The sequence below is a fragment of the Phoca vitulina genome, unplaced genomic scaffold, assembly GCF_004348235.1.
Source record: "Phoca vitulina isolate PV1807 unplaced genomic scaffold, GSC_HSeal_1.0 scaffold15, whole genome shotgun sequence".
Classification (NCBI taxonomy): domain Eukaryota; kingdom Metazoa; phylum Chordata; class Mammalia; order Carnivora; family Phocidae; genus Phoca; species Phoca vitulina.
In genome coordinates, this window is record NW_022589718.1 from 15,566,241 (window position 1) to 15,590,609 (window position 24,369).

At 38.6% G+C, this 24,369-nt stretch overlaps 1 protein-coding gene across 2 annotated transcripts in view; it reads right to left on the reverse strand.

Moving 5' to 3' along the window:
- Positions 1-5,849: 5,849 nt before the first annotated feature.
- Positions 5,850-24,369, reverse strand: part of LONRF1 (LON peptidase N-terminal domain and ring finger 1) — a 38,491-nt gene continuing 19,971 nt past the window's right edge. The window contains exons 4-12 of one of the 2 annotated variants that reach the window (XM_032413497.1): positions 20,651-20,800; positions 19,535-19,775; positions 19,341-19,437; positions 17,978-18,092; positions 14,970-15,091; positions 12,550-12,708; positions 12,285-12,447; positions 9,497-9,649; positions 5,850-7,174 (exon numbers count right to left, since the gene is read on the reverse strand). In XM_032413497.1, coding sequence (XP_032269388.1) covers positions 7,016-7,174; positions 9,497-9,649; positions 12,285-12,447; positions 12,550-12,708; positions 14,970-15,091; positions 17,978-18,092; positions 19,341-19,437; positions 19,535-19,775; positions 20,651-20,800 — 1,359 coding nt within the window. In that variant the 3' untranslated portion in view covers positions 5,850-7,015. The remainder of the gene's footprint in view (positions 7,175-9,496; positions 9,650-12,284; positions 12,448-12,549; positions 12,709-14,969; positions 15,092-17,977; positions 18,093-19,340; positions 19,438-19,534; positions 19,776-20,650; positions 20,801-24,369) is intronic. The other variant, XM_032413498.1, reaches the window with a different exon arrangement.

The following is a 24,369-nucleotide window of genomic DNA, read 5'->3' on the forward strand; positions in this document are numbered from 1 at the left end:
TTTTTTTTGTAGGCAGCATATAGATGAGTTTTGATTTTACATACATTCTATCACCCTGTGTCTTTTGACAGAATGTTTAGTTCATCATTTACATTCAAGGTAATTTTTTTTTTTTAGTAGAGAGAGAACACGAGCAGGCGGGGGGTGGGGGTGGGTAGAAGGAGAGGGAGAGAGAGAATCTTAAGCAGGTTCCACACCCACCACAGAGCCCTACATGGGGCTTGTTCTCACAACCCTGAGATCATGACCTGAGCAGAAATCAAGAGTCAGACACTTAACCGATTGAGCCACAGGCCCCCCCTCAACGTAATTATTGATAGGTATGTTCTTATTGCCATTTTGTTACTTGCTTTATGATTATTTTTGTTCTCTGATCCTTTCTTCTCTTCTTTCATGGTTTGTTGGCTTTCTTTAGTGAGATATTTGCATTCCATTTCTTTCTTTTTTGTAATTCTGTTACCAGTTTTTTGATTTAATGGTTACCATTAGGTTTATATATAACATCTTGTGCATATAGCAGTCTATATTAAGTTAGTGGTTGTTTAAGTTTGAACACATTCTAAAAGCACTAAGCTTTTACTCCTCTCCTCCCTCACCCCCCATTTTAGATATATAGTGTCCTACTTTACATCTTTTATTGAAATCCTTGACTGATTTTTATAGATATACTTTTTGCTTTTGTGTTTCCTACTTTTCTTATTCCTGCTTATTGATTTTTCCTTTCCACTCAAAGAGTGCCCTTTAATACTTTTTTGTAAGGCTGGCTTAGTGGTGAAGCATTCCATAAGTATTTTTTTTTGTCTGGACTCTTTCTCTCTCCTATTTCCTTTTCCAACCTTTCCTCTTCCAACCACATCCTATTCAGAATGATAGCCTTGCTGGATGTACTATTCTTGGCTGTAGGTTTTTCTCTTTCAGCACCTTGAACATACTACTCCCTTCTGGTTTGCACAGTTTCTACTGAAAAAGCCTCTGATAACTGTTACAAAGAAGGGAAACCCCTTAAAGTTTTCTTTTCTCTTGCCACTTTAAAAATTCTCTTTATCAATACTTTTTGCCATTTTAATTACTATGTGCCTTTGTGTGGACCTCCTTGGATTGATTTTGTTGGAGGGTGTCTCTGTCTCCCAGATCTGGATATCTGTTTCTCCAGATTAGGGGAATTTTCAGCTATTTCTTCAAATTTTCAGCTCCCTTTTTTCTCTCTTCTCCTTCTGGGATCCCTATAATGTGCATATTATTACACTTGGTGGGGGTCACTGAGTTCCGTTCATCTCTTCTCATTTTCTTTCTTGTGAAATTTTTTTCTTTGTCCTATTCAGCTTGATTCCTTTCATTACTCTATCCTCCAGGTCGCTGATCTATTCTTCTGCTTCCCCTAGTCTATTACTATTCCCTCTAGTGTATTTTACTTTCAGTTATTGGGTTCTTCATCCCCGACTGGTTCTTTTTTATGTTTTCTATCTCTTTGTTGAGGATCTCATTGAGATCCTCCACTCTTTTCTCAAGTCCAGGCAGTATCTTTATGACTACTATTTTAAATTATCAGACATTTTACTTAACTCCATTTCATTTAGGTCTCATGGTTTTGTCTTGTTCTTTGATTTGGGACCTAATCTTCCGTCTCTTCATTTTGTCTAACTCTCCGTGTCTGTTTCTGTGTGTTAGTAAGTCAGCTACGTCTCCTGCTCTTTAAAGCAGTGGCCTTAGGAAGAAGAGGTCTTGTGCCCTGCAGGACGGTGTCCTGTGTGCTAGAACCTGGGGCTTTCCAGGTGCCCGTGTGTTGCACATGCCCTACTATTGTGCCTGAGCTGTGTTGGACTGCAGTCCTCTGCAATGGCTTTCTTTGCCTATTGTGGGCAAGATTTGGTGCCTGTGCTATTAATGTGCCAGTTTGGGGTGGCCTTGGGCTTGTGTTGAGTCAGACCAGATGTTTGCCAAGGCTGTGGTAGCACTACACTGTGGAGTGCTCTCCCTGTGTTGTCCCCTGTGAGGCTGTTGTTGGTGCGTGGGGCCTGCGGTCACACCAGATGTCTGCTCCCAACGTATTGCTGGGACGAACGTCAAATTGATGTGTGGTTATTTCCCCCACCTCCAAGGGCTTGAGTCACTTTCGAGTGGTTTCGGCCCCATAGGGCTGCTTATACACTGCCAGGCTTGTGGCACCATTTTGGGGGGTCTCCTGCTGACGGTGGGTTAGAGTAGGTGGGTCTGTAGAACAGAGGGACTGGTTTCACTGTGAGCAAGCTAGGCAGAGAGTGTTGGAGCTGCACTGGTTCCTGCAGGTGTCTGGGTATCTAGGCTGGGGGGCGGGAGAAGGAAATGGTACCTGACAGTTTTTTTGTTCTCGGAGAAGTCTCTTAAAGATCCCTGCCCCTCCAGTGCATGTTCTGAGATTAGTAAATAAATTTCCTTCCCGTACACCCCAGTCTTCTTTCAAACTGCTGCTTCTACGCTGTACCTCAGGTGCGTGTTTGTTGTGCTGTCCCTTTAAGGGTGGGGACTCAGTTTCCTATTGTAGTCCTGCTCTCTCCAGAGTGGAGTCTGCTCATTTTTAAAGTTCCAGGTGTTATACCACTGATTATATGAACTTGTGATGTTAGGCCGCTCTGGTTTTCAAAGACAAATGTTAGGGGGATTCCTCTTCCCAGTGGGGGCCCCCCATGCCTGGGGTGCTTGGTGTAAAGTCTGTACTTCTCCCTTTTCTGAGCTTGCAGTGGTCCCCCTCCCTCCTGTGGGACAGCCTTGTAGGTCAGCTTGATTCCCGACCTCATCTCTCCACTTACTACTGTTTTTGATGTGGCATCTTTCTATTTAGCTTTAGAGAGTTTGTTCTGCCAGTCTTTGGGTCATTTTCTGGGTTATTTACACTGGTCGGGTGTTATCTAGGTGTATCTGTGGGATGAGGGGCGTTGAGCATTCTCCTACTCCACCATCTTTTCTGGAAGTCCTTTGGTTAGCACAGTTTAACATTTTAACCAATACAATAAGTTTTCACCTTTACTTCGCTTCGTATTTCCTAATACCGAACAGTGAAAGGATAACGCCAAATACCCTGAGAGTTTTTTTAAAGGTATATACCTCTACAATCATTCTTGACTACTGTTTCCAGTTTCCAGCCTTCAAGCTTTTGTGTACTTGAAACATAACAGACTTATCAGTGTAACCATGATGTTCTTAAAGGTTCGTGTGGTCACAGTTTCAAATAGTAAATCCCAAGAGTATTATAGCTTGAACACATTAGTTCTAGATGGCTGCCCTCCCTACAAGAAAGACGTACAGGATTTCTAAAGAAAAATATACTACCTGTTGATTTATTGATTTCATTTTTACATAGTATTTTCTACTTTTTAATATACCATGGTAATCATGGTATAATTATACTTTTGAATTGTACTTTTTCACACAGTCTCTTTGTTACCAATAATAGGCATTGGTTGTTTCTAAGTTTTTGCTGTTCTAGAGACATGAAAAGAATATCATCATTCATGTGGATTCTATTATTTTCTTGAATCAATGTACTTCCTCTAAAATAAGATTGGGTCAAGGAATATGACCATTTTAATGATCCTCGATACATCCACTGCAAGGTAACTTTCTAAAAAGATTGTCAGCAATTTATACTACTCCCAAAATTATATGACTCAGCCTGATTTGGCCATCTCACAATCTGGGTGAGGTGCTTAAAAGCAAGTTCTAATTCCATCGCTGTAAAATGCACTCCCTGTCACGTGTAAAGCCTGCTGTGTCCGAAAGTCAAGTGAATCATTTCCAGACCCTTCCTTACACATCGACCTTCTGAGATGTTTTATAACTTTATATGGCAGTAAGGTCGAGCCAGATGCTTAGGTTCAAAGTCAGTTTCACTGCACATTAGCTGTGTAAATCCTTTGACAATTACTTAACTACTTAGTCTTTCAGTTTTCTCATCTGTACAAGGAGAATGCCCACTTTACAGGATTTTTCTGTGGATTAAATAGGGTCTTATTACATTTTGGAAGTAAGCCTATATTCTTTTCAATACCCTAAATCATGACCCCAAAAAAATCCTGACGCATACATTTAATTTCGGTGAATAGCCGAAAGCTATTTGGAGGCAGGTCTGCAAGAGAACTCATTTATTAAACTGAGTTATAAATGTTTTAGGTATAAAAATGCTTAACATTTTTAAAGTGTTAGCATTTAAGCATTGGTTTATGAAGAAAATTCATATTGAATTCATATTAGGCCAGTCCTCTCCATTGCAGATCCATGCCAGACAACTGAGTTATTACTATTCTGTTTGTCCTCAGTCTACCTGTGTAAGTTTGCCTTGTTATTTCCCTTTAAATGGATCAATCTGGTCCCTGAGAAAGCAAAATGATTTTTGTCTTGAGGTCTGAGAAAATTACCTTTGACGTTTGGGATCCTTGTTCATTCTTTTGGGATTGCTGGTTCAGTCACAGGTCGCCTGCGTCCTGTCGACCGTGGGAGAACACGGGAACACACGGCCACGTGAGGTGGTTCAGGAGTCTGCAGTCTCAGTGTGAGGGCCCTTCATCCTACTGGGGGTCTGTAGCTAATGTTTCAAGGGTCTTCTCTGGCTCAATGTCCCCAATCTGCAATTTGGCTGGAGAACTGCTGTTGCTACCTACTGCTCAGCCAAATGATCTACCTTTGTCAGGTATCAGCTCCCCAAGAAATCCTCTTGAGTCTTCTAAGACCCTCCCCTAGTTTGGGGTATAGTCTTCCACTTCTGCAACGCTGTGCTGTCCTCAGTCTTCTAGATCATGTTCTGTTCCCCTAACTCAGAAATTCCTCAAAAGCATTTGTCAATTGATGGATTTTTGGTTTCATAATGTCATTAGATTTCATTTTCTTTACCGTCATTTTGTTGGATTTGGGGAAGAGAAGGCAAGAGTATCGCTCAGTCTAACCATCTTTATGCATTCTCTCAATGGGCATTTATTTCAGTTCAGTGGTCAGCCTATTAAATCTGTCTAAACTGCTAGACACCAGTCATGATACTCATGAGAGGGTTTATGCATGATTCAGTTACCTCCTGTAAGTGCCATTAGCAAAGTACAAGGAAAGTGCTATGGAGTTCAGAGTTCTATTTGAGTGAAGGCATCCGGGTTCCTTGAAGAACAGGAAGATACGGACATGTAGAGACAGGCGTATTAAGAGAAGAGCAGCAACTAGCTACTTTGACTTGAAATGTTGAAAAGTGACAGAACTTAGTCACTTAAAGTGATAATGGTAAGAATCTGTCAGATTTTTGTTTTCCTTTCTGGATAAATGGTTCGTAAGGTACAGGAGGAAAATAACTGTCCAAGGATCCAAGAAAATCTATAGACATAATGGAATATTCATCACAAAATTAGGGTCAAATGATAAAACTCATCAATTCCCGTTAGTATGTACATGTATATAGAGATAATTTCATGCCCATTTGTGTGTGTATGCATGCACGTATCGCAGATGTAGATTCAGCCCAGGTAAATCCTACTTCCTTCTCCTACATAGTTTGAGAACTATAGGTAAACTTTTCATGTATATTACTACCCGGCCACTACTCAACAGGCATTTAATAGTTTATTATAAGAAAGTTTAAAACTTCAGAAAGTTTAAAACTTAATCAAGGAGTCTCAAATGGGGGGTAACATGAAGAACTTTGTTTTATCCTAAAGGGACATGGCTTTTCTAAATGTTGAAAAATAGTACTTTAAAGGATTGTTTTAGGGCCTAAAGCCACCTTAAGACACTGCACTGTTTGGTCAAAAATGACCCAAAAAAGTATTTTGAAAGCTCTAAGCTTAGATCTCATGTCACGAAACAGTATGACACTGACCTAAAATTTAAGAAAAAAATTATTATGAATTTAGCTTTTATTCAAAATTAAATAAGCAAAAGCAAAAGTTTAAGAAACTTTTACAAAGTACTTACATAAAAGAAAGTTAATAGGGACAGTCACAAGTTTGCAACAAATAATTACAAAAGTATCTAGGGCAGCATGAATATAAACCATGTCACAGCATGGTGATCTAATTGTGATATGAATAAGGCATAACTAACATTTGCACCAAGACCAGAATCAAAAAATAAAACATACTTTAAAAGCTTAGTTCTACATTAAGCTTCTTCTCTTCCCCCAGATCCTTAATGGGTTTATCCTATGTAATTCTTTTAAACAAACACATCATGTCAAACTATAAATTATATAGATGGGCAGTTAATGTGAAAAGCCCCCTAAAATATACAAACTAACTGGTACTGAATTGAGTTCTCCATTTACCTTTATGTACAATTAAATGTAAACCATATTTTCACAGTTTTAAGTGTTTTATGAATAGATGCACAGTACCATGGCAGGTTTGCAATTGTTCCTGAAAACTGGCTCTAGGTTCTGCATCCAAAGCCTGTTGGCCTTTAGGACGCAAGTATTTACATAAATAAGAAACTGTGTCATAGTCAATGGTCAAGACAGTTCAGCAAGAGCAGTATTTCCAACCAAGAGAGATACTCAATACCATAGTTTACATACTTGTGCAAATAGAAGCATTAGGACAGATATATCTGAGGCGAATTCAACTTGCAAAAACTTGTGTCGCTACCGTTGTAAACTTGGGCAATAACCAACCCTCAGCAAGGTCTGCTCTCTATGGCTTTTTTTTTTTCTTTTAAAATTTTAAAGCCAGAGAAAATGCACACACGCGCGCGCGCACACACACACCCCACATACACACAGTTCTCATTCTGTTTTAGAATATGGTACATAGTGCAACTTCATCACAATGTAGAGGTTTGACACACATTCAGTGCGTGTTTTTCTGTGCAAGTTCTTAGTGGTCTAAGTCCTAGTTGAAGGTATTCATTTGCAGAACCACGTGATTCAGGAGGTTGGAGAGAGAAAAAAAAAAAAAAAAGGTTTCATTACATTTCTCAAACCAGCACTGGATGTGCAAAAGGCAGCAGACAATCTGGCTGTCAACATAGCCAGATTAGGGTAACTTTAAAGGAAGATCCAAGCAGTTAGTTACTTAGATTGGTCTCTAGAAAAATAGGTCAGTATGTGCTGTATCTTTGTCAACCGTTCTTTCAAAGACTTCATTGACAAAACGGACAGCTGGTATCGGGGATCTACAGGAAGAACTGCAAGAAGCCACCAACACCATGCGGGTCCATTAGGGGTTGCCTAAAAATAACCAACAGTTGATAGTATTAATAAAATACATATCTATGTAACAAACAGTAACAAATCAACAAGCTACTCTTCATTGAGCACTTTACTATGTGTCCGATCCTATCTCAAATTCTTTTAATAGGCATGTAAGGAAGGCTATTAAGCCCCTATAAAATGGGGAAATGGAACACCAGAAATGTAAATTGTCTGAGACCTGACCCTATGGCCAGCCCTCCTTCCTCTGCCCCGCGCTGCCTTACGGCAGGGTTCTCACTTCGGGGCTGCTGACATGTGGGAACATTCTTCAGCAGGATGTCTGACCTCTATCCACTAAGATCCCACTGGTAGCACCTCGCGGCGGTGACAGTGAAAGTTGTCTCCAATTACATGAGGAGTGACGTAGCAAGGGAAAAAGTAGCTGAGCTGTCAAAGAATAAGACACTGCCCCAATGGGCCACAGGGACAAAACTGTCCTAACTGGGAACTACTTTCTTAAAATACATATTTAAAGCATTAAGCTAATCAATATTTAAAAATGCCTTCAAAGCACTGTGGAATCCTAGGCAAGATACAAGAAAAGGTCTCAACATTTCCAGCAAAGAAGTCCTTCTGATGTTGCAAGGGCTGTCTAGTGGCTATTGAAAGAACTTGGAATTTATACAAAAGAATTTTTAAGCCACTGCTATTGCATACTTGATTGCTTTTTACTGGAACCCGAGGTTTCAGAATGACAAAAGGAGCTCCTGAGATCAAGGTGGATCCCTCTAAAATCTCCCTCTAGCATCAAACTAGAGTTGCTGTATTTGTGGACTATCTGTTCTCAGCATCACTACCCCGCCCTCTTGCATTTCAGAGCGGTCGTTTCCCAGAATCCATTCCCTCACAGGGTTCTGGGTTAGACTTGGCTAAGGAGAGGCATACTTTGGTGAGATGTGGAAGTTGGAAGAGAAGAAACCATTGTTCTCGGCTGGTATTGGAAGATCTGCAGAAACCTTCTAGAGAATTTTTAAGAACCACCTGCTCCAGACTGATACCGGTGGGTACCCCCTAGTCGTCCTAAGAATTACAGCAACTTCTCTGGAAGTTCTTGAGAAGATGGTGCTTCACTGTATCAGGCTGAGATCTATGGTGGCAGTTCCCCGTCTCCCATCAGTGATGTCCCTGATCTTCACTCCTCCAGCTCTGCCAACAGCTCTGTCAACTCTACATCCTACAGTAACCCCCCCGTTCCCCCCGGCCTGGATTATACAGCGTGGGGGCTTTTGTTTTCCTAAGTCCTGACTCCCAACAATACTACCAGAGAGCAGTGCTAGAGGACTGAATAATAAGTCAGTGAAAGTAAGGTTGAGTTTTTACATTTAAAATATACTTGTTCGATTTTATGATTATCAAAGGCTATTTCGATCACGTCTAATCAGATTCAGGTAGCCAGGATAAAACAAATGTGTGGCAACTGCTAGGATGCGGGACACAGAAGGAGTACTCAATTCGGAGATGGTCTGATGTTAGAATTTCAAGTTCTGTTGAAGGATTCAATTGAGATTCAGAGAGACTTATTAGGCCAGCCTTTGAAAACCAGAATGAGGCGCAGTGTCCATCTTCATCTATTTATTTACAGCCATTCCATTATGAAATCTACTACCATCTGACCATCAACATTTTATCCCAATTAAAACGCTTAGCTCTAAAAGTTAGTGTTTTGATGGATCAATCTATCCGATTTTCCAGAACGGGGATACTTCTTTTTGTGCGTCTTACATTGCCTACTGCACAGAAAGTGCCTTCTATACATTAAACTTAAACCCTAAGTACTTCAGCAAGACCATCAAAACAATAGTTTCCTGAGGAGTGAAGTATTAAATGGGAAGAGACACAAATGAATTGAAGTAGCAAGGAAAAAAGTTGGAGATGAAAGAAGACTTCTAGAAAGTACAGAAAATGAGACCTCTCCCAACTGTCAAAGAACAGCTGACTGGCTCCAAGGCCAACTAGGTCTCTTAATCACAATTTACTAGGTGGGTACCATTTTACTAGAATGTTCCACCTTTCATTCCTTATCCCTCCTTCAAGCAAATCCCCCATGAAGGGCTTTCTCCTTCTGTGCACTCACAGCTACCTCAGCTGACAACTCTGTCCTTGCCCATTCCTATACAAATTGTAGTGGATACCACTGGTCTGGAGAATATGGTCATGATTTTAAAGACAGCAGGGACAAAGGAAATGCTGTGCAAAAGGGGAAAAAAAAAAAAAAAAAACTTAAAAATCCACTAATTTGAGTTTATTTAAAAAAAAAAACAAGTGAGACTTTTGGAAACAATATCAAAGCCATCATACCTGAAGGTTTTCCTCCCTCCCGGGCATTGAGCCAAAGTGCTGAAGAATTTGGCTTCGAAATCGGTCTCTTAAATTCTGAAACCAGCTGCAGGCTTGTGAGTATACCAAATCATGAAGCTGTCTGAGATTCTTGATCTCCTCTTCATTCTCAACCTAGAAACACAACAGTCAATAAGACTTGTGTCTAATGTTCTGTCCATTATCCCTAAAAATAATACAAATTTAAAAATAGGCAATACCTATTTCAGTGCTGGATCAGAGTATTACACAATATACATTATGCACTTCTGCCTCACCTAGTGCCCGTGGCCAGACGAAGGCAGCACCTGCTGAGCGCCATGCCGCCTTGTCGAGGAAGCAAGGCGATACTGCAGAACCCTCCCAACAGCCCCCAGCTGGGAGTGGTACTCCTGAGAGTGAGTTGTTGGAGAAAGGTCTACATGAATTTGAAATTCCTTTTCGTCTTTATGGATTAATGGCTTTTGAAAATGGCAGAACAAGAAGGAATACAGTTGCTGCAATAAAAGGGAAGACTGGGGGGGCGGAGTTTAAGACAGAGATAACATGGCAGAAAGAAGCATAATGACACCTTGTACCGGGGAACTGGATTAAAACAAGAAACTAAAACCAGTATATCAAAAGAGAGAATAAATTATGCCACAATGAAGGGCTTGCTGTGAAGGCCAAGGCGGGGCTACCTCCATCATCCCTCCCTGCACCCTGCAGACTATTGCAAACACAAAATTAAATGCATCAGCCTTGAAGCCTAAGATCCAGAAGGAGTAGCCTCACAGAACACAGGAGAGAAAATAGAGCATTAACTCCTCCATCCTGCATTGATTTCTTTAGCACACATTTCTATCCCACTCGCTCCGTGCCAGGGAGTGCTGAATTTCACATACATTAACTCATCTGAACAAATACCAGGCCTGACTCAGCCTTTCATACTTTTATAATGACTCACTATAAAAACAACAAAGGGACTCTGAAAACATACTTTTTATTTGTGAAAGATTTGAAATGAAAAATACAACTAAAAAGCACCTGCTTTTTGCACAATGTGAATGTACTTAATGCCACTGAACTATAGACTTAAAAATGATTAAACTGGTAAATTCTGTTAATAAAAAGGTAGAGGAACCATACAGTTGAACTCTGGTCTTGGAATGACTATGTAAGATTCAGTCCCCTGCTAACACACACTGGTCTTGACAGGAGCTAGAAATAACCTTGTGACTTGTTAAAAACTATTAAAAAAGAAAACTGCTACTTTGCACCCTTCCAAAATTCAAGCAAACAAACCAGGGGCTGCAGAAAACAAGAAATGACAAAAAGGCTAAATGCCTGAGATGGAAAACGGAGCTGGCTAAAAGCAAGCAGAACTTTAAGACTTCAATAGAAGTCACAGAAAACAGAAATACTACACTAAGGAAAAAAAGAAAATTGAGAAGCTTTTCCAGAAGAGACAAGAAATCATTATATAGATGAGGCATTAAGATGAAAAATTATTAGACATTCCTAAGACTACAAAGACAGAGAACTGTTTCTAAACATCAAATCCATAATGCTTTCAATATGCTATTCTGTTGTCCCATATTTATATATAGTCATAGGGTTAGCCATATACTCAAGGGATTTTGTCATCAAATCCAAATGTGAAGATGTAAACTTACAAAAAGCTAAAATGGGGCATTACTTTTACAAAGAATATCGCCTTTAGCGCATGATTCCATTAACCAAGCATTCCGGAGGCACAGACAATATCAATCAGCTCAGAATTTCAACTCACACAATACTTTGTGCCATAGGCCAAAAGAAAAGTGTCCCCATAGCATCTTAATAATAAGATAGGACAGGCGATATCAGACTGAGTTTACCAGAGAGGCAAGAGAGCATAATGACAAAGCACAGCACTTGGGAGCTAGAGTGCTCGCTTTAAGTCATTTTTATTACTCTACCTATAGGATCTTAGGCAAATTAACACTTTTTTACCTTCCTCATCTGCTAGCTGAGTTTTGAAAATTCAATGAGCTTATGTTTGTAGAAGTGCCTAATGCGAGCATTCAATAAACGTTTAAAATGAAGGGCCCAGATAAGTCTATGAACAGTGAGAGCATAAGATCAATGGTTTTCGAATGTCCTTCCAAACGAAACTGCCTTTAATTTGGTACCTAAACTAATTGCAGATGGTGAATTAGATACTGGAAACATCAGAGGGCCACATTAACCCTGTCCAAGAAGGTTATCACAACAAACCTCCCCAGGTAAGCTATCACCAATAAGTATAGTGATGGTCCTTTCTCAGTGATGTCCTAGACTTTGAACACATCACCCAACTGTGTCTCTTTTATCATTAAGGTTATGTCACACACATATAGAACAGTTTTTAAAGGATTTTGTGTTTACATTTATGTCACATTTCAATCTGCTGATTACATCACTTTTGGCTACTAAATTTAATTAAAAAGGGCAGGGATTCTTGAATGGGTTGAAAGTTCAATCAACTGCTGTTAAGTGCCCACCATGTCCACATCCACCTAGGACCATGCTGGTTGTAGAGCCTGTAGAAATGAAGATCTACGTTCCGGACACCCAAGCTTGCCTGGAACTCTCAGTGAGTAAGAGCAAGATAAGCAAAAGGTAACTTGGAGCTAATCTGTTTAGGTATCAGTGAGGATCTCTGATAGGAAGAACTGTTTTATGTGCCTGGAAAAATACCAGCCTGTATGCCTGTACAATGCCTAGGGCAGAGTATACCGAGGTGTGCTAAAAAAGCATTTTTTCATACCTTAACATCTTCCAGATATTCAATGTCTGCAGTGCAATATCCATCTTTCATTCCTCTTTTTAAAACCCTAAACCGCTTTCCTCCAACTGTATCAACCACAGACCTTCCATCAGGTAAGAAATGTACATTCCTAATTTGTAACATACAACCATAATCTGCAAAACTAAAAGAGAAGTTCTGATTAATATCAAAGTTCAAACAACAAGCATGCAAGTTCTCAATATTCAAATATAAACAAAAATATTTATGTACAAAAAAAGCATACCTATTCTGTGTATCACTGACACACATCCCAAACTGTTTAGTTCCAGTTTGTATGCTTCTTCGTATCATCAATCTATATCTTGGCTCAAATACATGAAGAGGGCAAGGCACAGTGGGGTAGGCCATAGTGCAAACAAATATTGGAACATTCTTGGTCAAGCTGAAGAAGAAAAAAGTTTCATTATCACACATCAGAACATGAAAATGAGTGAAGCTTGCGACGTTATAAATTAATATAAAAAATGAGCTCTAAATGAGGTGATTTTTATTTTTGCCAAGAACAAAAATCAGCATCTCCTTCATTAAGCTCACACAGATGCAATATTAATACTAAAAATCTGTGATCCTTTTATAAAAGTAAATCTGAATTTAAGATACCAGGTTATTATATAGAACAAAATTATCTTTACAATTAAAAAATATAATTAGTATTTTGTATTAAAACTCTGTTTAAAATATATGTAACATAACAGTCAATCTTTTATCCATAAAATACTCTTAGAGAAGGAAAAATGAGCTCCCACAATAGACAAAAAGCAAATCCTTAAGATTCTTAGTGCATTTGAAAATATTTTAATGCACTATCAAAAACAGATAACTCAGTAACTAATGTTCACTGCCAGATTGGCAGGAAATAAGAAGGATAAAGGCAACGCCCAGTTCTGGCAAGGTTGTGGGGAAAACTGGCAGTGTGGAGAGTGGTTTGAAACCATACAACCATGCTGAAGAAGAATCTGGCTGCATGCGTCGAAAACTTTAAAAAGTTCATATCCTTTGAACTTCTAGAAATAATTCTATAAGCACTTTAAGACTGTTTATTGTAACGCTGTATACAGTAACCAAAACTCAGAAGAGGGGACTAGTAAAATAGACATAACCACAAAATGAAACACCGTGTTTTCATTAAAAGATCTGTACGTGTTGACTTGGAACAAAATAAGGAGATTATAGACTAATGTGAATAAAATGATCCCATTCTTGTTTAAAATGTATTTATAGATTGTGACCTCCCTCCTCCCCTCCCCCTACAGGCTCATTTACAGTATTTTCTAGGTTTTTTTCAAAAAGACATAATTATGTAAAAGTAATATTCCATAATACAAGTGCTAGTTCCTCTTTTAAAAATGTGTATTCTACCATCACTGAGCACTCTATTTGGTTTTCTTTCAGCTCTTATGTTGACAAACAGTATACCTATTAATTAGGAAAACTTTTAAGTACCAGGGGATGAGCTATCTCTTTAAAAAAACAGCCTGTTAGTAAGCAGCAAGACTCCCTCCAACTTCCCTGCATCACACTCAGCAGCCCTCCCGTGACTACTTCATCTCTCATTGGAAGATTCCACTCTTCTGCAGAGTCTGGTTGTGTCACTATATTTAAGATTTCAAAAGTATATCTGAGGCTTTCTTATATCCAGCTTTTTGCACTGTTGATCAAAAAGGTTCATAATCCTCATATCAGAATATTTTCTATCCTAAAATCATACAATAAAACCCATGGAAGACAAATCAGTATCCATTTCGGTAAAGAGAAGATTGGAAATCGTTTGTCTATGGAAGGCCACTGGCCCAATGAAGACAGTCGGTGGACACATACTAAGTTTGCAAGCACAATTTTTTCTTAGAAAGTAAGAAAAAATGTATTTTGAGACATAATGGAAACAAAAGGGTATTAAGTAAAAACAGCATGTGAAAATTGCAATTCTGTTCTTTAGAGGGAAAGAAAAAGAGTTAAATACCTAGGAAAGAAATTTAAAGAGACTCATGTGACTGGAGCAAGAGGGAAAGACACGAAGGGAAAAGAACGGAAGAGGACAAGGAAGAAAGAATACAGAACACAAGCAGGTCCAATCTACCCAGCCCCGACTAGGCTTTGTGTGCTCCCTCTTCATAGGGGTCTATACGAGCTGTCCCACTCTATCCCCAGGTTCCCTCCTGACACTAACTTATTCTGCTACCAGTCAATAATCTTCACTAATTGAGAATTTGGCCCCTAAATCACTCTCTCCAATTTCAGTCTCAGGCCTCAAGGTCCCACCCCCTTCCCGGCCTCTAATAATCAGGCCATTTCTCCTCAACCCTCTTCTTGCCCTGCCTTCGGGGGAACAAAGGTACCTGAGGGCTCCATTCCCAGTTCCAATGCCTGAAGTCACGGTAGGAAATCCCCCCTCTGCCTAAAAACCTGCTTGGGGCAAAGAGTTGAGTCGACAACCTCCAGTGGAAGATCTGGAAGTTACCAAAGAAACTTTTAAAGACTTCTGTCTGTTGAGGAGAGGGGGTTAGCTGACCAGGATTTGTTTAAAAAATACGCCTTTGGCTAGACTGGGTTGAACTCCAGACAGGATCCAGCTTGCTGGGAGGAGGTCTCTCCTTACTGGGTCAAAGGGCGGGGATTACATTAACTTTATGAGAAGAAACTTACTGTGAGAGCTCAGCAGTTTCTTCATCATATATTTTTTTTCTCTCAGACAGCTCATCAGGCAGATACTTCACTATCAATTCTTCCAACAGCTGTGTGACACAGTACCTCCTATCTGCTAGATACTAAAAGACAATATTATTTTACATTCCAGTGCTTTTCCTACAGTATAAAACAGGCAAAACAGTTGAACTGAATAAAGCCTTAATTACATATTTACACAGTCGATTCTGAATGAACGGGTGAGGGGGAAGGAAGAGGACAACGGATGGCGCTAAACAGGTCCACCTGCCCAGGCTGTGTCCAAGACCGTTCAGGCTACACGATTGCAGCAGAAACTGCGCCCTGTGCACAAGACCCTGGTCTGGCTGTGGCCACAGGTCCTTTCTTAGCAGTCAGGCCTGCCCTACCCGCTCCTCACACAGCTCCTGGCTACTTCAAACTGGCATTTTTACCTGAGAAACAAAAATCAGCTAAGGAATAGAGAAAATAAGGCCCTTGCCTTAAGAAAAGCAAAACTATTCCCTTTTTGGTTCCTGATTTCAGTGGCAGAGTTTCCAGATCATTTTTCTTTCAGATTTTCCTTCCACTGTCACCTGCTATCACTCAGCCCCCCACTCTATATAAAATGGTACATTTGTACTACTCAACACTCGGAAAAACTGCTAAAAGCCATCCCTCTCCCTCCGAGAAGCCTGCCTATCCTGCAAGGTCTGGCTCCAACTTTACCTTTTCCACAAAGTCTGCCTTAACTATTTTTCTGTCTCTCACAAAGCCCACTTTTACCGCCTTTACCACATAAAAGGCAGTTATCACACCCTGCACTGTGTTATACTACATGGACAAGGAGACATGCTATTTCTGCAGATAAGTTAAAAACTGCCTAAGGCTGGGGACCAGGTCAGAGTGTGTGTACAGAAATTTGGAACAATAAAATGACCAATATAAATTTCATAAAACTAGCGAGGAACAATTCTTGGGAGACAATCACAAGATAAAGAGAAGCCATACTTTTAATCTGCAGATGCAGCAAAAATAAGGGTTTGTCATTATCCGATGAAGAACAGAGGAGGAGGAGGAGGGAATGTGAGGGGTTGGGAAACGGGAAACAGGAGTGGTTGTCAAACTTTAGCATCAATCAGGGCTTGTTAAAATGCAGATTGCTGAGCCCTAGCCCAGAGCTTCTGATTTAGTGGCTCTGGAGCAGGGTCTGAGAATTTGTATTTCTAACAAGTTCCCAGGTGAAGGGGAACACATTTTGAAAACCATGGGGCTACATATTCTATATAACAATATATAGTATAATACTCATGTACTAAATTTGGGGAAATACCACCTCTCTTACATTACCGAGAGGAATCTAAATTTGTACAACATTTCTGGGGGACCTAGGCAACACGGCAATTGGTTTTGAGTCTTATGAATATATGACTTCTGATTAGTAATTCAACCTTCCAGAAGTTTTATCTTAAGGAAACAAAGATGCAAAGCATAGTATTAAAAAAAAAAAAAAACACCACTTAACATACTCAACATTAGGGAAATGTTAAACCAATGAACTATTCTGCTACAAAAATCCTATCTTTAAAATACATTCAAATGAAAAAAATGAGCAAAAGAAAATGACAAGTAGGAAAAGTGTAAAACTATATAGCATATCGATTTGTTCTTTAAAATATATATTAGATTTTACCTATTATACAGGGTATCTTTAGGACACAGGATAAAGTTATTTTCAAACAGGATGTTAATTGTATTTTTAAATAATATGCTTATTTTGTTTTCCTTCAAACTCCAGACATTTTTTTAAGGTGAGCTATCTCTACATTTAAAGCCACGTATCTAATTAACTTGAGAAAAAACGTAATAAATACACTACAGAGTATCTAAAAACCTGAAAACATAGGAAAAACAGCATAATTAGAGTACTTCACCTAAAAGTATATCAGCTGAAATGTAACTGACAAACTCTTTGTGAAAATTCTGTATATGGTTTTATGTCTTACATACCGGCTTGTTATGTAAGACCCATATCAAATGTAATAATACACATATGCTATTATGGTATCTGTACAGAGCTGCATTTTCTACATAGGAAATAACTATGTACATTCAACTGCAAAATGTCTTATCAATTTTTCATTCATATTTGGAAGGCACTTTTTTCTTTAAGCAATCCTGTCGCCCACAGAGACCGGATCACTCTCCCTGATCAATGCTATCCTTGCAGCTGGAGCTTACCTCACCTTATGGGGGCTCCAGTCACCCAAGCAGGACTGGGCGAATGCTGTCTTCCTATTGGTTACAGAAGATATGCACCTGACATCTAGCTATTTCCCTAACACAGGTGACTGGCATTGGCCACTGACTATACAAGGGTGTGGGAAGCTGTGCCTCCCTCTCTTCTGTCCAGTATACCACTTTCTAGAGCTGGGCTGCCCAAAGAGTAGCCACCAGTCACATGTGACCACTTACATGAGAATTAATTAAAATACAGTTCCTCGGTCACACTAGCCACATTTCAAGTACTTCATTATCACATGTGGCTCGTGGCTACCACGTTGGACAGCACAGATATAGAGCATTTCCATCAATGCAAAAAATTCTACTGGACAGAGTTGGTCCATACCTTAAGGGGGTAGGCCTAAGGCTGAAATCTAGCCTATTATTAAGGGTGGGAGACAGGGCAGTTGGGTTTCCCCAATACTGTCATCATTAAAATGGAACCAATTCTAGACCAGGTACTTGGCCATCCCCCACCTTGTTAAAAAATAAATAAAAAAATAAGTACATGGGCCTTGGCCTCCAGGACCGCCCTACTTTCCCCTATGCTCTCTAAATTCACATTTCTCCAGCACTAGCATTTGGGTAATGAAACGTTATCCTTCTTGGTCACGTAGCATACATAATGTAACTTATTCTGAACATGATAATCACTGTTTCTGTGGCCAAATAGAAATCAATGTTGCCAAGCTTAAGAACAATAAACAGATAAATATACAAATGTTTACCTCTTTTAAGCTTTCTTTGCAAAGAGGACAATATGGTGTATGATCTAAACAACGCTCAAGGCAATTCTTACAGAATGAGTGTCCACAAGGGGTTGTTACTGGCTCAAAAAACAACCTGAAATCAACCAAAATACCTATTAGTTTTCACGTTAAACTATCCATTGGAAAAAGTGAACAAATAATGGAACCATTATTTGGAAGGAGGGTCTAGTGGGCAGGAGAGGAAGAAGGGGCAGTGATAAATATAATTATACCCTCCTGAACCTTTTAAAAGTTTTCATCAACAGGGGTGCCCTGCCAAGGGCCTAAAGCTATACTGACTAATGGAACAGCCACTCACCACATGGGGCTACTGAGCACTGGAAATGTGGCTGGTCCAAGCTGAGAAGTACAATAAATGTAAAATACCAGATTTCAGAGACTATGTGCAAAAGAAATAACGTAAAATATTCACAATTATTAGTTGTATAGATTCTTATTTTATCATCACTTTAAAATGGCTTCTTAATATGCTTATAGAAGCCTTATTATGGAAAATTCATTAAAAAGAATAACCCAATAAACCTTACAGTTGAATCTTAAATATTAGGCTTAACACCATATGTAATAAACAATATAGAAAAAACTGATTTTACTTACATTCTAATTCTTTCCTGAAACATGATACTTCTGAATTTCCTAGAAGTATTGTTAGATATATAGGTACTTGAGAAGTCATCTGGCCTCCTGCCCTCACCTCACAGATGAAGAAGCCAAGGCTCAGAGGTAGGGGACCTGCTCGGAACTCAGCTAATTCCTACCAGCCTGATGTGGCCCGCACCAGGTCTCCTGACTCTCCATGCACTGTTCCCTTGACTCCACCACAACTTAAGTGGAAAATGTTCTTTCAAAGCTATTAGTCTTCTAGAATTACAAGCATTCTGCATAATGGAAATCTTTATCCAATTCTACTTAAAAAGGATTTTATAGTTAAGATACAAAAACAAGACAGAATCATATACACACAACATGTTGTTAGAATTTTGACCCAAATCTGAAACCATGGATACATCTACATTTCAATAATATGTGTAACTTCTATAGTACTTCCCAATTTCCTAGACACTTTTTTATATTTAAGTCACGTGATTCTTACACCACCTGCAACGTAGGCTATGCAAATACTGACCCCACTTTCTAAGTAGGAAAAATCCAAATAGTGTTCAGAGATTAAGTTATTTGTCCAAGGTGTGCAAGGTATTTCTATCTTTTGATTTAGTCCAGTATTCTGTCACTGTACGCCTATTAGAGTAGATTACCTTTATCTACTCTGTATTTTAATTAATATAAAATATTCATCATTTATAAAACTTTATGTACTTACCTCATGCAGAGAGAACACTCAAAATCTGAGACATCAATTAATTCTTCTGGGATGTGACCAGAAGTTAAGGAAAATGTACAGACTTCATTGCGAGTTTCTATTAAAACAAAAAGACAGGACTATCTTTAGGAAAAAGTTTAAAGACCATTCTAAACAAGTAAATGTGTTCTCTATGACTGTAGTGACATTTTTACCTCCTTGTTTTTTAAGCTTATTTCTTCCGTCTTCATCTACAATCACATCCTGGTCTAAAAGAGACAACTTTCTTTTCAGCAGAGCACCTTTTTCTTGAACAGAGAGTAAAGGTTCTGAGGACACTCTTTTTAAACAGTCCTCTCTGGCAGGCATTTCTGTTGAATGTATAGCCTGTGCTGACCAAGCACGGTTTAGGCTTCCTCTGATAAGCTCTGACGTGACCTCTGGTACTTCTTCATTCTACAAAAATATAATAAACAAGGGTAACTGTATTTCTTCACTATTCTTTATTGCTCTCACCAAGAATCAACTGAAATGACGTTCCAATGTCTCATAAGGTTCATTTTACTGTTCAATTAAGAATACCAACTTTTAATTCTAAAACCCTGATAAATAAATGACTTTTGCCAGTAATTATGTAGCCCTAGAGGTCAACCTGATATGTTACAATGAGGTTTATGCAGTTATGCTAATATACTTATTCCAACCCTGAGGCAACTAAAATAAATACCGTGTTCTACATTTTCCACAAGACAAAGTTTTCTGATATGCAGGGTGAACTAAAATTGTGATTAATGAACAAATATTTCACATAAAAGTTTAGTGTAAAATAAAAGGCTACAGACAAAATCTAATTAAGACAATGCTTAATAGGTGTAAGACTGTTGAATCACAGACCTGTACCTCTGAAACAAATAATACATTATATGTTAAAAAAAAAAAAAAAGAAGATAGCAGGAGGGGAAGAATGAAGGGGGGGAAATCGGAGGGGGAGACGAACCATGAGAGACTATGGACTCTGAAAAACAAACTGAGGGTTCTAGAGGGGAGGGGGGGTGGGGGGATGGGTTAGCCTGGTGATGGGTGTTAAAGAGGGCACGTTCTGCATGGAGCACTGGGTGTTATACGCAAACAATGAATCATGGAACACTACATCAAAAACTAATGATGTAATGTATGGTGATTAACATAACATAATAAAAAAAAAATCACTAGCAAAAAAAAAAAAAAACGTGCCTAAATAGATTCTAGTACTCCAAACGAAGAAAGTGAAAATCTTAATGTGTAAAGAAACAGATGCACTAAACCCATGAAAATCTTTTCTCACCCCTTACCTGCTCTGGACTAAGCTCACTGGCAGAGTGAGACTCTTCCATTACTGAAGGAAAACCAAAATGTTTGTTTTTACTACATGGCAAAGAGCTCCAGGAAGAGTCCTTCAGGCCTTCTTTTAAGTTCTCAGGTGATAATAAATCACATAAAATCTGTAAGAGAAATATTATAAAAGTAATGGAAAATATAAAATATTTGGTTATTGATAATTTAATATAAAGTTATCTAATATTTACAAAATTTTAGAAAATTCATAGCAGACATTGTTTTTAATGAGCAGAGGAAGAAGACATTAAGTAATAAGCAGAACTGCCAAATCATCCCAAAAGTCTTGTAATACCAAGGTGTGCCTTAAATGGGGGTCAGATCACCTCAAAGAACTAATTCAAAAGGCAGGCATCGGAGCAGCTAGATGACTAGCCCAAGAAGGTACCCAAGATAAAAACTGACCTTTTAATGAAGGATTGTAAAAAGAAGAGCTCTTAAGAAAAGTAGAAAATATTTACCTCTGAACTTTAGTGAGTCCTATCCTGTCAAAATGGTTCACAGTTGCCCCCCCCGCCACAAAGTATACTCTAAGGCTGGACTTAGAGTGTTTAAGTGAACTAAAGAACTTGTCTAACTAAAAAACTCTTAAAATTCCACCTGTTTATACTGAACTTAGCTTCTCACTGAACAAGGAACCTGCACAGGCAGCTACCACTGCCCAGCTCTGGGATGGGAGCACCGTATGGCAGCTGTCCCATATAGCGGGGATTAACTTGGAAGGCAGCTACTGTATTACAATTTCTGGGTGCTTCTATCAGGAATACATCTACACATCTAAACTCTCAAAAAAAACCCCACAAAAAACCAGTAACAACAACAACAAAAAAACAGTAGGTTAAGTTAGGGGAAGAACCTGGCTAGAAGGAAATGAGACGGACTCAAATGGTTTTGATTGTCAAATAAGCTGTATTAAATGAACAGCAGAGCATTTCTTAAAGTCTAAATTCTGAAGTTTGGTTTTTCAGTTGTACTATCTCTCAAACACAAAAACGAGATTACTCGTGAATCATTACAATGTAAATAAAAAGGAGATATATTCAATGTAAATAAAAGTGCGTATCTGGTAGGAGCTCAAGCAACACCCCCTTTAATGAACATTTTAAAATTTGTGTGTTTTTACATTTCTCCTGGTTTAAAAAAAAGTATTGAACACTCAAGTACTCTAGAACCCAGCAGATCCAGTAGGTATTTACCAAAGAGATAGGAAAACATGTCCACAAAATGACTTGTACAAGAATGTTAGTTCACAGCAGCAACTGTAATGACCCAAATGAAAATCACTACTAACTAATACCATAAATTGTGGTATGTTTCTACAATGGAATGCTCAGTGAACAATAAAATAAAGACTTTCTGGATGTATCTCAAAACTACTATGTTCTGCAAAAAAAAAAAGCCAGACACAAGAGTACATGTTGTGGGATTTCACTTGCGTGAAGTTCTAGAATAGGCAAAACTACTCTATGGTAATAAAAATCTAAACAGTAGTTGCCTCTGGGAGGGATATAGGGGATTTGCTGAAAAGGGGATGACTGACCTTTCTAGCATGATGGAAATATTCTACATCTTGACTGGGGTGCTGTTACATGGATGTATAATTTCCAAAACACTGGACTGTAAAATCCACACATTATATGTAAAATATACCACAATTTACAAACAGCATATTGGGAGAAAAATATTTTAAAGCATCAGCTGTTTTACATTCACCTAACCTTATTAAAGGTCAATTTTTAAATATTTACAGAAATGTAAGGATATTCAGTAGCACAGAAAATGCAAAATTATAAGCCCTTAAAAAGTCTGCCGTGTCCCCAGGGAGATACCACTAAGAAATATAAAACAGAATACACACAATAGTGAACAATTTTTTGTTAAATCAATGGGCTAGAATGTATATGCAAACAAATCTCATGGAGGATATACTGATGTTAGCTGTATTCATGAGGCATTGGGGATCTGAGAAAATTTTCAAAGTTCTCATACTTCAAAGTGCACAAGAATCTCCCTGGGTGCTTGTAAAACTATGCCCAAATTCCAGAGATTCTAATTCCAACAGTCTGTGGTGAAGTCTAGGAATCTTTACACTTACCAAGCACCCAAGGTGATTCTGACAAAAAGCCACAATATAAAAAACACTATAAAGGTGATAAACAACAGTCATGTTTTTTGGATATTGAGGAGAGCATCATGACGGCACTGCAATTATATCAGGGTAGATTTTCCAAAAAATTTTTTCAAAGACTCTAGTCTTTCCAGATGCTCTGTGAATATGTTTGACAAAAGCTGAATGCTACTTTCATGTTAGCATAGCAAAATCTCTGAGAACTTCTGAAGAAACCTGTTTAACTTGGTTTAATCCAATGTTCCCCAAAGTCATTTAGACAGAGAACTCCTCCCTTTTTTCTTTAACACCTACTAACACACTACAAAACAAACTCTGGAAAGTGATATATGGATTACTGAGAAAATTAAGGCAGAACAACCTCGGGCAATATTATGACCAACCATGAAAATAAGCAAAACTTAGACTGGAACTTAAAAGCAAAATGCAGGCCAATAAAAATTCCTGAGTTGGGGTCCCAAAGTGAGAACAGAAAGGGCCAGAAAACTTCCCTAACCTAGGGAAGAAAACAGAATTTCCAGGTCCAGGATGCACAGAGTTCCAAAGAAGATGAATCCAAAGAGATCCACACCAAGACACATTATAATGGAAAGAGAAAAATTTCAAGACAGAATCCTAAAAGCAGCAAAAGAAAAAACTTACTATATGAAATGGAAACCCCACAGGCCATCAGATTTATCACCAGAAACTTTGCAGGCCAGAAGAAAGTGGCATGACCTATTCAAAGGGCTGAAAGGAAAAAACTTCCATCCAAGAATTCTCTACCCAGCAAGACTGTCATTCAGAACTGAAAAAAAGATTAAGACTGTTCCAGACAAGCAAAGTCTAATGGAATACATCAGCACTACACTGGCCCTACAAGACATGTTAAAGGGACTTCTCTGAACTGAGAAGTGGAACTAATTAATAAGAAGAAAATATATCAAAGTAAACATCTCAGTGGAAAACATACAGTAAAGGTAAGTAGATCAATCACTTATAAAGCAAGTATGAAAGTTAAAAGACAAAAATCATAAAATTAACTAAAACTACAATAATTGGTTAAGAGATGCATAAAATAAAGAGATGTCCAAGGTGACATTTAAAATATAAAAGGTGAGGGGGGTAGAAAAAATGTAAAGTTTTGGAATGTGTTCAAATTTAAGTTGCTATCAACTCAAACAGACCATTACATACAAAGGAAGTTATATGTGAACCTTATGGTGACCAGAAAGCAAAAACTGACAGTAAATATGCAAAATGAGAAAATAATCTAAGCATAACACTAAAGAAAGCCATAAAACCACAAGCTAATAGAGAAAGAGAAGAAAGGAAGAGAGAGGAATGATGAAAATAGACAAAAAATAATTAACAAAATGGCAATATACGCATACCTATCAAGATTTACTCTAAATGCAAATAGACCACACTCTCCAATCAAAAGACGCAGGGTGGCTGAACAGATAAGAAAATAAGATCCATCTATATGCTGCCTACTAAGATCCATCTATATGCTGCTGAAGACTCACTTCACAAGTAAGGACACACACTCTGAAAGTTAATGGATGG